Source organism: Garra rufa, chromosome 20 (assembly GCF_049309525.1).
Source record: "Garra rufa chromosome 20, GarRuf1.0, whole genome shotgun sequence".
NCBI lineage: Eukaryota > Metazoa > Chordata > Actinopteri > Cypriniformes > Cyprinidae > Garra > Garra rufa.
The window spans coordinates 19,811,777-19,827,363 of NC_133380.1; the positions used below are offsets into that span (position 1 = coordinate 19,811,777).

General features: G+C 41.8%; 1 protein-coding gene across 1 annotated transcript in view; it reads right to left on the reverse strand.

Annotated features, from left to right (window-relative positions):
• foxp4 (forkhead box P4) overlaps positions 1–15,587 on the reverse strand; it is a 133,904-nt gene that overhangs the window by 98,103 nt on the left and 20,214 nt on the right. The window contains exon 2 of the mRNA XM_073825502.1: positions 5,311–5,400. Within this exon, the coding sequence (XP_073681603.1) occupies positions 5,311–5,400 (90 nt within the window). The remainder of the gene's footprint in view (positions 1–5,310; positions 5,401–15,587) is intronic.

Here is a 15,587-nt window from a genome sequence, read left to right on the forward strand (position 1 = left end):
AGTCTTTTCATTTTTTTTTTTTTAATTAAACGAGGTCCTCAATAATACATGAAAAGAGGACACTTTTTCTTTTCAATTACCAACAGAGATGGGACTGGAGCCACGTGTGTGTGTGTGTGTGTGTGTGTGTGTGTGTGTGTGTGTGAGTGTATGTAAAATGGGTCTATATAACCATGATGATAAATTCTATGCCCTTTTCATCACCTTATACACACAGATAAAAATACTTCTATAGTGTAATGAACCTTTTAAAAAATGTATGCTGCTAATTAAAATAATGGTAATAAATAAACTAAAAGAAATCAATCTTTTAATTCATCAAAGACGCATTAAATTCATTAAAAGTGGCAGTAAAGACAATGTTACGAAAGGTTTCAAATAAACTCTCTTTTTTTAATTTTTCAAAAGAATAAGTTTCTGTATTTTTTACTAAATAAATGCAGTCACAGAAACACGATGCATTAAGAGACAGGGTTTGAAAACTTTTGAATTTGAAGATAACGGTAAATTGAACTTATTTTGTCTTCTGGGAAACATGTAAGTATCTTCTGTAGCTTCTGAGGGGCAGTACTAAAAAAAAAAAAAAAAAAAAGACATTTAGGCAAAATAAAAAAAATGTACACATCTGTTCAAAAGTTTTCACCCCCATCTCTTAATGCATCATGTTTCCTTCTGAAGAATCAGTAAACGTTTAAACCTTCTGTAATAGTTGCATACGAGTCCCTCAGTTGTCTTTAGTGTAAAAAGATGGATCTCAAAATCATACAGCCATTGCTGGAAATGTTGAAAAACCAAATAATTTGTGGGACCTGAAGGACTTTTCTGAAGAACAGCGGGCAGTTTAACTGTTCAGGACAAACAAGGGACTTATGAATAACTATAACTTAAAAAAACAAACAAACACAGCTGTGGATCATTCAGGTAACAACACAGTATTAAGAATCAAGTGTATGCAAACTTCTGAATGGGTATTTTTTATCAATTCAACTATTATTTTCTCTTGTTGACTATATGTAAACATCTTTTATGTGAATATCTTATTTTTTTTAACAAAAAATAACATGCATTTTGCATGATTCTTCTTATTTTGGTAAAATAATTAACATTTTGCAGATTCTGCAAGGTGTATGTTAACTTTTGACTTACACGCACACACACAGAGTGTCAATCTGTGATTCTTCAGCCCTCACTATCCCAAAAAGACACGATACTGAGAGACTGCCAAATACAGCGTTTTAGGAAATAACCTGTTGGTCACGGTGGCCAAGGTTCTGGAAGATTCAGACAAAAACCTCTGTAATGTAACTTCCGCCTTTTCTGTCAGTGATGAAGAGGAAAAATCTAATTATCAGGCACAAAAAGATTTCTTTGTTCATCACACTGCATTCACATCTTCAAATAGAGCCTGCAAGGAGTTAACCCGACTGGCGGCCATTTTCTGTCAGGCTAAGTCCATTGACTAGTTCAAATGACTTCCATGCCCTGCTTTCCTTACTATTGGACAACAGCTTCAAACACCCTGCTGAACCTGAGGACCTTTAGAAATTAAAAAAAGGCTTTTGAAATAAGACCCTGAGAGTTAAAAGAGAGATGAAATATCAGCAAGAATCCCTGAACGAATAGCTGTCGAACAGCTGAAGGCCTTTTCGTAAAAGCATAAGTGGTATGATGCGTCACTACAAAAAAAAAACAAAAAAAAAAAACTAGTCCTTCAACATGACTCGTAGATCTGCACACCAGACATTTTTCTTGTTTCGGAGTCCAGAGTAATGGAAACACTCTGCAGCAACACAAACAAGGGGGGGAAGAACTAGGAATGTACAGAAACCGTGGCAGCGAAGGGTCAGGTTGAGGGTTGATGCCCTGAAGCAGTAGATGAGGAAGTGACACTACAAAGCAGAATCTCAAGGTTCACCTTTATCAGTATTCAAGGTGGCCTAGTGCTAAGGTGGGATTAGACTTCTCCCTAGAAGCCCAAACAAAAAGCCTCACCTGCAGCTCTACTGAGGGTCATGGGTCAAAAGAGGTCAGTGGGTCAGACTATAGAACACATCAAATCATGGTATAACATCTAACCTGAGAATAAAGTACTATATATGCTCTGTAACTTTGTAACTAAACATATCAAGGGGTCGTAGAAACAAGTGTTGAGTCTTGTATTGTTTCCCCTTTCTTCAAAAAAGTGAAATGAAACTAATATCACAAGTCTCCTAAACAAACTGCGTGTTTTGAGACATCATTTGCGTCTGTAGACCAAACAACACGGGTCGAAATAGGTATTTAAGTTTAATACTTATGGTGCGTTCACACCGCACACTTTGTCTGCGTCAGGCAACGCTCCCAACGCATCTAGTTTGACGGATGTACGTTGAAGCTCGCAACGCTTGCTTTTTGGTGCGTTCATACCGCACACGTCAGGCAACGCTCCCAACGCATCTAGTTTTTTGCACACTTCCCCTGAATAAACCATGGCAAACTATTGGGACTGGACATTTTGGAATCCTCTCATGACCATGTTTCGCTAGCTAACGAAATGGGAAATAATTACGTTGAGAAAAGATTTGACATCCCGATCTCTTCAGCGATCTTCATCCAAGCAAGTTCTTTTACATTCCTGTCTTTATACAACAACGAGGACGGATCATACAATTCTCCGCGATTGCAGACGGCTAGAATAAGCTTGTAGCCGTCTGCAATCGCAGAGAATTGTATGTTGTTGTTTTTTCTGCTCCCGCTTCATTCAAAATACGTGTGGTGACGTCGCTACAGTGAGACGCTCTGATTGGTTGACGCACTGCGTCAAGTGCGTCAAGTCCGTCAAAAGTTCAGCTAGCTGAACTTCTGCGTCGCTTGCGTTTGCTGCGTTGACGCTTGAAACGCAGGTAACGCTTGAAAAGTTGACGGATCCAACGGACACAACGCAACGCAGAGCCTCTGACGGACCTCTGACGGACTCAACCATTGACTTTACATGTAATCTTGCCGCAACTGACGCATGACGGTTGGGGCGGTGTGAACGCAGCATTAAAGGGAAAGATGAAAATATTGTTATTTTAAACTTGTATGTCTTGCTTTCATCTGTTGAACACAAAAGAAGATATTATAAAGAAAGACTAGTAAACTTTTTTGTATATTTTGAACAAAACAAAACAAAAAACAGGAACAAAGGAAGAAAGTAAGTTTTGTGGAAACTATCCTTTTAAGTGAACTATCCCTTAAGTATAAACAACATTAAAAGTGATGTTTTCATTAGGAAAAAAAAACACAATTTAAACAGGAAAGGAGTTAAACCTGTTCAATCATCAAAAGGTCCATCGACAATAAAGCAACTTGTGAAAAAAAGGGCCTCTGATAAAAATGTTCCTTTGATTTCCCTCTTCTTGACTTTTCTTTAGCTCGACGAGCACACTGAAGCAAACTTCAGCCCAGGGTTCAATCTAATTAGTGTGGTTTGTTAATTAAATGAGTGCGCCACTAACGAGGTAACCTGCTGTTCCTTGATAATGTTAATTACCCTGAAGGGAAAACCTCTCAACACGGTCATTTAAACTGTCAGCTAGCATTCCTCCTGGATTATTGATGATTTGAAAAACTCTGGGCGGCTCTCACACACCCCTTCGCTCGTTCATTCACTTGCACTCTCTACTTTTCACCTCCGTGCTTGTGTTGACTGCATCCGCCCCTCTTCCTGCTCGTTATTAGGGGGTTGCCTTGTTCGTCTTCCTCTCTCCTCCATCTCTATCAGGCTAAATCAAAAGCGCACCCTAATCTGAATCTATACGCCAGTCTGTGTTAGTCTCACAACTGTGTTTATACGGGTAGAAGCATGCTTTATGACTGTGATAGCAAAGCTTTACTCTGGTATAAACATGCAAGTGCGTCTTGTCACATTTGACGGGTGTGCTAAAGCAGGCAGTTACCACCACTGCCACAATTCAACATGGCAGGCATTAGAGACTGCATATCTTACAAAGAGAAGAAACAACTACATAAAACATTTCCAACACACATGCAAAATGCACAGTATATTACTAAAGAATGGCTCTATACCCGCTGTATATACAGCAATACTGCTCAGCTACGAGTGTGATATTACATTTATACAACAGTTCAACGGCACATATGTGTAAATGCATACGAAACAACAATGGAAATTGAACGCTTATTGTATTACTGTATTAAAAGCTCACTGTATTATTATTTACAGTATTATGAGAAAGATATAAACTGAGCGAGTGTGATTACCTGCAACTAATACAGCATTTATTCTTCAGCTCAACTTCATATTCACAATAAAACATTAGTTTAATGTCTGCTGAGGAAAGCGATATCTTTGTCCTACTATCATTTCATCTGTTAAGAGTGATTTCTGATGATAGCTCTGTTCAGTGTATTAGTTAAAAATAAACTGAAAATAACTTCCTTGTTTACAACTGCGTTTCAGTCTCTTTCAATATAAAAGTCCTTACTGCTGACTCACAACATTCTCGTTGCCATCTCATGGCGGAATAATGTAATTAAAATTGCGAACACAAACCAATTCTCAATACTAAATACTATTATTTAATACTACAATTATTTACATAAAATAGTATTTATTGAATAATAATATTTAATAAACAACAACAGCCATGATAAAAGGCATTTCAGGCAAAGGTACAAAGGCAGCTACAGCATTAAATTTACATTAAATATAAATGTGATGAGATTTTTCCCTCAGCTACAACTAATTGCTCTGGAACAAATAATAGATTAATGAGACCACATACCGCCCATTAGATTTACCCAAAACAATTTGTGTGTCAATTTTAACCTCTAGAGACATCAGAGTCAGCGGCAAATTCCAGAAGATTTGACCGAGGTAAGGCTGCTCTTGCCGGGTTATTGAGTGCTGAACGGTCCCTGACACCCTGGAGCTCACAAACATTGAAGCAAATTTTCAAATAGACATTATATTTTTTAACAAACTGTATATTTGAAGTCTAAACAAGTACATTCTCGCCTAAAAACTCTTTAAACTACATCCCACAACACAAAAACAGTATTATTTAAAAAATGGTAGTGGATTTGGGCGTCCGCCATGACACTAGCTGTGAGATACACTGCAATATCCGATATCACTAGAATCACCTTTCTCTCATCCAATCAGATTCAAGGACCAGAAAGAACTGTTGTGTAAAATAAAATAATATCATTTATAGAAAGAAATAGAACAAAACTGTATATATTTATGCAGACACTTGTGATATGAGCCTGTATTTATGCTTGTAAATCCTTACATGTGGTTATGTGAGTGTATGGTACTCATACCTGCACAGGGCTCTGTTTGACCTCGTTGCTGCTGGGGGAGTTGAGTCCTGTGGCCTGCTGGAGGATGAACTGGCGTGCTGCCTGGAGGGCCTGTGGACACGAGAAACCCAGACAACACAGCGGTGAGCACCACACATACACACACCTTTGCACTCTGCTTACATTTCCTCAAAATCACAGGAGGGATACACTTAGCATTGCACGGTGGGCCCCACCTGTTTGCCAACCTGAGTGTGTGGGGCCCCTCCCGTACAAAGTCAGAAAGGGGCCTTGCTTTCTCTTCAGACCGAGAGAGGGAAAATGCAATTCTGTAACTCTACCGCACCCTTTTTTTCCTTTCTCTCACACTCCCTCAGATCATCTGTCCACCGCACTGCCTTCTACGAGGTCCATCCCACACCATGTGGCGATGGTTCGCTACTCTATAAACTGACGATGGCCATATTTTTTAGACTGTACCCGAACAGGATCTTTGGGCCAATGGCAAAATGTGCCTCTCAAAACAAAAGCACCAGGCAACAGTAAATCAGTGGGCAAACAGCTTTTTGAAGAGCGCCATCAGGATGCACATTTGCTTCCTGGCCCTGAAGAGAGAGAGGAAGGTTACATAGTAAATATTGATTTATGAAAAGATAGAGGGGGGGGGGGGGGGGGGGGGGTGAAAAGCCCTCTTAAAAAAATAAAAAGAAAAAACTCCTGACACCAAACATAAATCCTTAGAGTCGTACTCTGATGCATATGCTCACTGAAAAGACCCTAGACTGTAAACTATGCAAGTTTTAGACATTTTAAGCCAGCTTTAATAGTTCACCCACTTTGAAGCCATTTATTCATCCTCATGTTGGGATATAGCATCATAAATGTAGCATGAAAGTGGTCCATACAATATACATAGTATATTAAGTCTACTCAAGTCTTTGTGTGATGAACAAACAAACAACAATTGCCATTAGAAGAATAAAGTACTAAGTACTAAAAGTAAGTACTAAGTACTTAGTTTTCAAAAAAAAATATCACAATTCTTAAAATATTACAAAAAAAAAGTTTCACAATCCTCACTTTTCTTCCCCTCAGAATTGCAAACTCACAACTTCTGACTTTTTTTCCCCAGAATTGCAAGATTAAATCTCGATATTGTGACTTTTTTCTCAGAATTGCGAGTTTACATCTCGCAGTTGTGATTTTTCATCTTAGAATTGTGAGTCTACATCTCGCAATTTAGACTTTTTTCTTAAAAGTGCAAGTTTACATCTTGCAGTTGTGACATTTCCTCAGAACTGCAAGTTTTCATTTTATAATTGTGACTTTTTCTCAGAATTGCAAATTTACATCTCGCAATGGTGACTTTTTTCCTCGGAATTGCAAGTTTACATCGAAATTGTGACTTTTCTCAGAATTGTGATTTTACGTCTCGCAATTGTGACATTTTTTCTCAGAATTGCAAGTTTATATTTCACAATTTTAACTTTAGAACAAGCAATTGAACGTTTATATTTTACAGTTCAGAAAAAAAAAATTGTTAGAATTGCTAGATACACACTCGCATTTGTGCGAAAAAGTCAGAACTGTATTCATCTTTCAATTGTGATTTAATTTCTCACAATTATGAGTTTATATCTCGCAATTATGACTATATTTCTTGCAATTGCAAGTTTATATTATGCAATACTAAATAAAAAGTAAAAACTGTGTGATAAAAATTTGCAATTACCTTTGCAATTAAAATATCTGATTCAGTGGTGGAAACAGGTTTCTATAACAGATAGGCATAACAGAATGGAAAAAATAAAACATCTCATCAACCCTAAACTTGAATGAATATTGACTATTGCAAGAATTAGCGGTATTTGGTGTCAAACCCATGCACAAATGAGATTTTAGTGCTTCAGAAATGTAATGCGGTGTCATACAGACTACGTTTTTGCAGTTTGACAATGCCTAGTCACTTTCTACTAATATCGTCGTAGGGGGAAAAGCAGCGTGAATATTCAGAAGTTACACAGAAGTCATATGAGACAGAATATTCATTTTTGGGTAAGCTATCCCTTTAAAACAGTCATTTAGCACTGATCTGATATCAGTAATAGACTGTTAGCACTAATAGCCATTATATCAATTGCAGAAGTACTTACTGGCTAAATGTGTGGGAGGGTGTATTTCAAAGCCCAGTCCAGGACCCTCTAAATAAATGGTGCCAATCCATTTAAGAGAGATACACCTCTGTCTTTTTTATTGTAGAGGGGGTGGTGGGGGTTTCAGAGAGAGAGGGGGCCAAAAAAGGCGAGAGGCCCCCTATACAATCGGCACATGAGAGAGAGAGAGCATGCAGTGGTCGGTGTGATGAAAACCATCTGCATCAAGAGCACTTGCTACTTTTGCTGAGGTCGCAATTGAGCGGCGTGCACACACACATACACACGCACGTTCGCAAACGCACGCACATGCTGTGCAGGAACCCCCAACCCCCCTCCATCTGCGCACATGACCTCAGCGGAGGGCTGGATAAGCTAAAGTGACCGGCAGCACCTCCCAGCTATGACTAGCTTTGAGAATACACACTCTACTGATGGCATGTGGTGTGAATTACTTCTTACAGACGTACACACACACACACACACACACACACACAACCAGAGACAACTTGGACCAGATGGTTGTCTGGCAACAATGATCAACAATTGGACAAAACTGCCGCGCTGATTACCACTTTATTAAACTCTTCTTTGATTTTCATAAACGCCACAATTATTTGGATTAAATGGTAGCTGTTTAGTGCACACATTTAATCCAAAGCAATTTACAGTGTGCTAATTTAATGCACAGCCCCTTCTGGAACTACCAGAGGTTAAGTGGCTTGCTCAGGGGTGCAATAGTGATAGATTGTGATATCAGTAATTTGGCAGTGACGGGGTCACCCCTAAATAGGACCACCCCTAAATTTGTGTTCCCTTCCAACCTTAACTATTAGGCTAAAACCACCTTAGATTCATCTCATGCTTTCTTTAATGGACCTTTTCCTTATATTAAAAGAACAGTTAATTGAAAATTTTCATTTATTTATTTTTGTACTCTTGTGAAAGACAAAATTAGATGACAAGCAGAATTGTCCAAGCAACTCTTTTTCATACAATGAAAAAACACCAGTGAACTTCATAAAAGAAAATAAAGGAAAACAGCATACAAGTAACATAAAAGCAGTGGTAATTTATCAAATAGATTTAGAAGACTTGGAATTACATAAAGTGTATATGAAAAGTCAATGCTTTTATGACTTTTTACAGTGTTTTTCTTTTTTTTTAATATAACTTATGCCATTATAAATCACTATCAGGAACTTTTATTATGTTTACTTTTCCTTTCATTTTTTGCCATTATAAATTACTTTTGGTGTTTGAGCTGCAATGAAAAAGAAAGTAATAGACAAGAAATTTGGAAAGACAGGGGTTTAAAATATTATAAGACCTGGAATGTATTACACAAGTTGTATGATCATTTTACAATACTTAGTCATATATACACTGCTGCTCAAAAGTTTGGGATCAGTAAGATTTTTTATGTTTTTAAAATAATTTTTATATGCTCATCAAGGCTGCATGTGAAATATTATTACAGTTTAAAATAATGGTGTTCTATATTAATATATTTTAAAATATAATTTGTTCCTGTGACGCAAAGCTGAATTTTTAAATTAGCCATTACTTCAGTTTTCAGTGTGACATGATTCTTCAAAAAACAGTTGTTCTGCTTAATATATATATTTTTTGGAACCTGTGATTCTTTTTTCAGGATTCTTGATGAATAAAAGGTTAAAAAGAACATAATTTGTTCAAAATCTAAATTATTTCTAACAATATAAGTCTTTGCTATCACTTTTTTATCAATTTAACACAATTTGTGAATAAAAGTATCAATTTCTTTCACAAAAAAAGAAAGAATAAAAATTGACTGACCCCAAACGTTTAAATGGTAGTTCCCTTCCGAGGGAACTCTCACCGCGTCCCCTAGGGGTCGCTATTGGGGAACGCTGCAGCGTGACTCGTGTCTGAAGAATGCATAGAAAAACTCCATGAAATGGCCGGCGACAGCGTATGACGTCACTGCGGCGCGCACGTCGCTGCTGGTACGTCACTACCGGGCGACACAGTATAAAGAGTCGCCGAAGTAAACATACAGCCTCTTCGCTGTCTTCAGCTTTCTCTTTGTCTAGGAGTGCATATTCTCTCACCGGAGGCCTGCTGGTGACGTGTGTGGTAATCTGATACCCGCACTTTCACACTGCCCGAGCTGTGAGGGGAGAACGCAAGCAAGATTACCTCTTGAGAGAGTAGAATGCGATCGGTGCATTCATTGCTTGTTTGTAACGAGAGGCACGCTCTCATACCCACTTGCTACGACTCTCTGCTACGTGGGTGAGATAAATTACAGCTCGTCCAGCTCCCGAGGGACTAATGGGCTTATCGCGAAAACGCAGTACGCAAAAGAGGGAGGTGAGTTTCTCTGCTCCTCATTTTGCATGAGTGTGTTTGCCTCTCGCGGCATTAACAGACGCATTCGCGGCGTCGCCAGCGGCTCCTTGCTTGTTTATTCCCGAGGGAATTTGGCGTCTGGGCGGAGTGTGTTTAGCTCCCGCGGGAGCCGAATATATGCTGCGCGTCGCGATTGTGGAGTTAATTTACTGCCATAAAATATGTGTGTGCATGTATATGTATATACATATGTATGTTATGTATGCTTATATGTGTACATATAAAGGGGAGAGATTTTCCTAGACTAGTTCGACCATGATTATGCAGATCATGGCAGAACAGTCTTAGTAACTACAGCTGTCTGAGGCTAGCTGTACGTTAACTCTTCCTACTTTAGGGCTGGAGGCTTTCAGTCAGTTTTACCTCTGGTAGTCCTTCCTACACATACAGATATCTGCGGATATCTGTGTGTGGGCTTACTGATTACTTTTTGTTTGGAAACATAAAAGTAGTTCTTTAAGCTCTTGCCTAGATGGTGCTGTCTCCCCTGCTAGGGTTTAAATAGACAGCCCACTCTGCTGGGTTGGGCTGTTTTCAGGAGGACTAACCGGAGGTCTTTCACTGATCTGTTAGTTTTTCCCAGGCTCTTTGGCCTTTCTGGATTTATGTGATTTGGGCTAGGTAGATCACTGCCTTTGAGTCCTTCACTCCATGAAGGCCCAGGTTCGAGCCCTACAACATGAGCTCCCTGCACGCAGCGGTTCTTATGTCCCATAAGAACCTCCATTACCGATGTTCTGGATTTTAACTCCTTAAACAGGTTTTGTTTGAGTTTGAGTTAAATGCAGGTCACTCATGGGTGAGTACGATCCATATTTTTCTTTTAATAAAGAAAAAGAACTTAATACTGTCTCAGGCCTGTGTGTTGTGTTTTTGCTTTTCAGAGAAAAACACGACGAGTTTACGTCGGATGCTCCCCCTCTGATCCTACGGGTTATGGTTACGGCAGTGTTCGTCCTATCCACGCCACAGGTCGTGCGGTAAACCACCCTCCCAGCATTTGTTAGACATAGGACTTATGTCCTCTTCAAGGTAAGCTCCCTAAGTTTCTTTCTTAGGATTGCCCTTGGCATGTTTAACATTTGTCCTTTGCAGGCCTTTTTCTGAGAATCCCTCTTCCAGACTCTCTCTGTGGACTTTAGATCCTGTGAAGTGATCTTATCAGCCGAAGGTTCTTTCCAGCACCTCCTGAGTTTTGTCTCCAAGGAGCAATTTCTCAGTTCTCCAGTAACTAAAGTAGCACTCCCCTTTCCGCGGAAAGGGTTTATTCAGAGTACCGCTTCTCGCTGACAAGCCAGGCTTTCTCCCCGGTTCATCTGGGTTAGGAGCCTGTCCCTCTTGTCCAGGCTGATTCTCACTCTTCAGGCTCACACTCGAGCTGGGCTCTCCCCTTCCCAAGGGAAGGGTCCCTAACGAGCGCCCCCTCGATGGGATGGGCGTTCCTCCCTGGCCTTCAGGGTTAGGAGTCTATCCTCATAAGTTCCTGCTCCGGGGGATTTATGTCCCGTTGAGACAGGAACATAAGTCCACCTAGACTGGGGTCTGTCGATCCCCCTGTTAGCCCGAGGGCAGGGTCGATTCAACCGAGGTAGTACTCCCCTTTCTGCAGAAGGGGTTTATTTAGAGTACTGTTTCTCGTTGACAGAGCCAGGTTCTCCTCCCGGTTCATCTGGGTTAGGGGCCTGTCCTTCTTGTCCAGGCTGATTCTCACTCTTCAGGCCTCACGCACGAGCTGGGCTCTCCCCTTTCCGAGGAAAGGGTCCCCAATGAGCGCCCCTCGTTGGGACGGGCGTTCCTCCCTGGCCTTCAGGGTTAGGAGTCTGTCACCATGACTATCCAGGAGCTCCCTTCTCAGGAACCTGAAGTAACTTTAGTAGCTCCCCTTTCCGCGGAAAGGGTCCTCTCAGAGCTCTTCAATGACAGCAGCTCACCTTAATTCAAGGTTCGTCAGTAGCACCACTGTCGTGTGGACAAATTCCCCTTTATTTGGGTAGAATCTGTCATCAGGCTTCCTGAGTCAGGTATGATTGCTCCCCTTTTGAGAAAAGGGTTCCTCTCGAGCGCTGCTCCTGGCAGGAGGAGTAAGCTCCCCTTCTGATGAAGGGTGAAATCGGAGCGCTGCCTCCTGGCAGGCGGGTTTTCCTCTCTGTTAATCAGGGTTAGGAGCCTGCTTGCGCCTGACTTCCGGGTCGAGTGTCACCTCCCCTTCAGGCTTTATGACTAACTAGGAGTTACCCCCTTTTTTCAGGACCTTGAAATGACCTAACGGCTGCTCCCCTTTCTGCGGAAAGGGTCCTACTAGAGCACCACCTTCTGGCGGGTGTTGGCATTTCTCCCTGCTTCTCAGGGTTTTGAAACCTACCCTTAACATGCTAGAAGCGAAGGCTCCTACGATTGAAGCCTCCTCAGGCTGTTGGCAGCTCACCTTTTAGGGTTCCCTCAAAGCAGCGCCACTGCCGCATGGTGAATTTTTCTCCCTTGGCTAAGGAAGAAATAACCTATCTTTCTCAAGGTCCTGATTTGAGCACGTTCGCTCCCCTTCTCAAGGGTCCCGTTTAGAGCACGGCTCCTAGTGGGATGAGTATGCTCCCCTTACAAGGAAGGGTAATTTCTGAGCATCACCTTCTCCTAGTAGGCATCTATGTGGACTGGGTCTAGTACGCTCCCCTTTACACTAAAGGGTCCCTTCAGAGCATTGCCCTTTTTAAGGACGGATGTTCCTCCCTGCAAGTCGGGGTTAGGGGTCTGTCCGCTGTCTGCGTCCACTATATGATGGTCAGTAGCTCCATGATTTCATCAGTCGACTAACAGTTTGCGGACTGTCTGTCCTGATTGGGGTGTAGCATTGCTCCCCTCTCTAATCAGGGAGGGTTCCTCCCCTATTTTAATTCTCGTCATCCTATGACAAATCTGGAGCTTTAATATGAAACCCCCAAAATGGGGGAAAACACAGTCTCCAAATCCCATTTTACTAGGGTAAGTGTCCCACGCTAAACCCTGGGCACTTTCTGAAATCCACAATAGTGGTAAGTGCGCACGGAATCTTTGTGCACTTCCTAAAAATCCACATAAGTGGTAAGTTCCCACCAAGTTTTTGGGTTCTTTTCTAAAATCCTATACGGTATGGGTTACGCGGTACTCGTTCCCATTTTTTGAGTTGGTTTAAAACCCCGGTCTCCCTGGGCCCAACTTCACTCGATATCACCTCAGATATCTCCTGACCATCTGTTATCCAGGGTGCGTTATCTGAGGATAACCCCTGCTAGAACGGTCTCTGTCTTGGGACAGGCCTGTTAGTCGCTATTTTTGAGTCAGTTCACTGAGGGAACTAGACTCAGTAGTACTGGCAGTTCCTGTTCTAGTTAAGTCTAAGTATTAACTTAGCCGTTCCTCCGAAGGAATCTCCGATTCCAACCTGAGCTGTGCTCTGGGTCCTTTGACCCATTCAGGTAAGTGAGTAACAGTTCAGGCTTTGGCCGGGGAGGTTACGTTCTGACAGCTGTCACCTCGTCCTATAGGGATAATTCCTCACAGAATTTACACTTAGTGCTCACTACTATGCACTCCCCTCAGCATGGAGACGTTGGTATACCGTTCCCCAATAGCGACCCCTAGGGGACGCGGTGAGAGTTCCCTCGGAAGGGAACGTCTCTAGGTTACGTATGTAACCCTAGTTCCCTGAGAAGGGAACGAGACACCGCGTCCCCTAGGCTTCTTCCCATGCTTCGGACGAGAAGCTTCAGACAGTGAAGCGGCTGTATGTTTACTTCGGCGACTCTTTATACTGTGTCGCCCGGTAGTGACGTACCAGCAGCGACGTGCGCGCCGCAGTGACGTCATACGCTGTCGCCGGCCATTTCATGGAGTTTTTCTATGCATTCTTCAGACACGAGTCACGCTGCAGCGTTCCCCAATAGCGACCCCTAGGGGACGCGGTGTCTCGTTCCCTTCTCAGGGAACTAGGGTTACATACGTAACCTAGAGACGTTTTTTCTGTTACAAAAGATTTCTATTCTAAATAAATGCAGTTTTTTCAACTTTTTATTTGTTAAAGAATCCTGGGGAGAAAAAAAATCACAGGTTCCAACAAAATATTAAGCAGCACAACTGTTTTCAACATTGATCAAATAAATCAGCATATTAGAATGATTTCTGAAGGATCATGTGACACTGAAGACTGGAGTAATGATGCTGAATATTCAGCTTTGATCATAGGAATATTAAAATATATTTACATAGAAAACAGTTATTTAAGTTATATTAAATTAAAATAATATTTCACAATATTACAGTTTTTTCTGTATTTTTTATTAAAAAAAATGCAGCCTTGATGAGCATAAGAAACGTCTTTAAAAAACATTAAAAATCATACTGATCCCAAACTTTTGAACATCATTTTTGGAGCTTGTTTTCATTGCATGGAAACGAGCTGCTTGGATATTCTAAAATCTCATTTTGTCCTGCACTGAAAAAATATATAATATGAGTTTGGAATGAAATCAGGCAGAGACCAAAAAAAAAAGAAAAAAATCATATTTTTTGAGTGAACTATTCCTTTAAAGCAGAAAGGCACAATACCTAGTGATGAACAAGTGGTCAGTACGGCTGGTCTTAATCACGACGCACTGAGCTCAGCAGCGGGACCGGAGGCTGGCGGCACTAAACGGGCCCAGAATGAGAGTGTCTGGGGCGGCGAGTCTCTCTGAGCAACAGGGGAGAGGCTCCGTTCTGTGGCTGGAGAATCTATTGAGTCTGACTTGCCAATTTTATTGCTTTCACGAACAGTGGAGGTTAAAAAAAGATTTGGAGTACAAACAGGGGGAAAAAAATGCTTTATAACTTCCATCCATACATCTAAGCAGGGAGTGAAAAACACATCCAGATTTCAAACGGGAACATGAGTTGCTTCTTTCTTCTTGCTCACCTACTTTCATCTTATCTATCTCTCTCTCTCTTCCAAAGCCTTGTGGCATTCGCTGGTGAGCGCTGCACCTTTAAAGAAAATATGAGGGAGGCCGCGGCTGGCCAGGTCCAACAACAGTTCCATTGTGCTGTTGAGTTAGACAGGTTTTATTGCAGTGCAGGGCGGGCGGTCGAACGAGCCAGAGCGAGAGCGAGAGCACGAGAGAGAGAGAGAGAGAGAGAGAGAGGGGAAGGGGAGGGTGAAGAGGTCAGAGCCCAGCTTGGCGGCCTTAGCAGCACAGTGTGTGAGTTCTTCTGACTTGTCATCGCCCCCCCCTGTAAATCAACACTCCTGACATCGCCTTTAATAACAGAGCATTTTTTAATTCAGCAGGGTCGTGGGGGGGGGGGGGGGGGTGGGCCAGAGGGTGTAGGGTGGTCAGAGGGGTGGGTGTAGGGAGATTTAGGAGGGGGGCTCCTTCTTCTTCCCTCTTTTCCCCCCTCTTTTTCCTTTTTTCTTGTGGCTCTCACCCTCCCCTCTTTAACGGGCTTCAGAAAAAATGGCTGACAACTGGGTTTCTTTTCTTTTTGCAGGAGAGAGGGAAGAAGGGGGGCTCTCGGGTGAGGGTCCATTATGGGAAAATAACAGGGAAGAATTCGTTTTGGCATACGCACGTAGTACGACTCGCTCTCGTTCGCAAAGTTGTGACAGTCGCGGCCGCGCGCGCAGACGCGCCCGTGTCCAATAATAATATGGCCGATGAAATTTTCAAGTCTGACGTTCCAAAACAACGCGGTAAAACACACAAACAGGGGTGATTGCGCGCCTCTTTCCTGGATGTCCCAGCT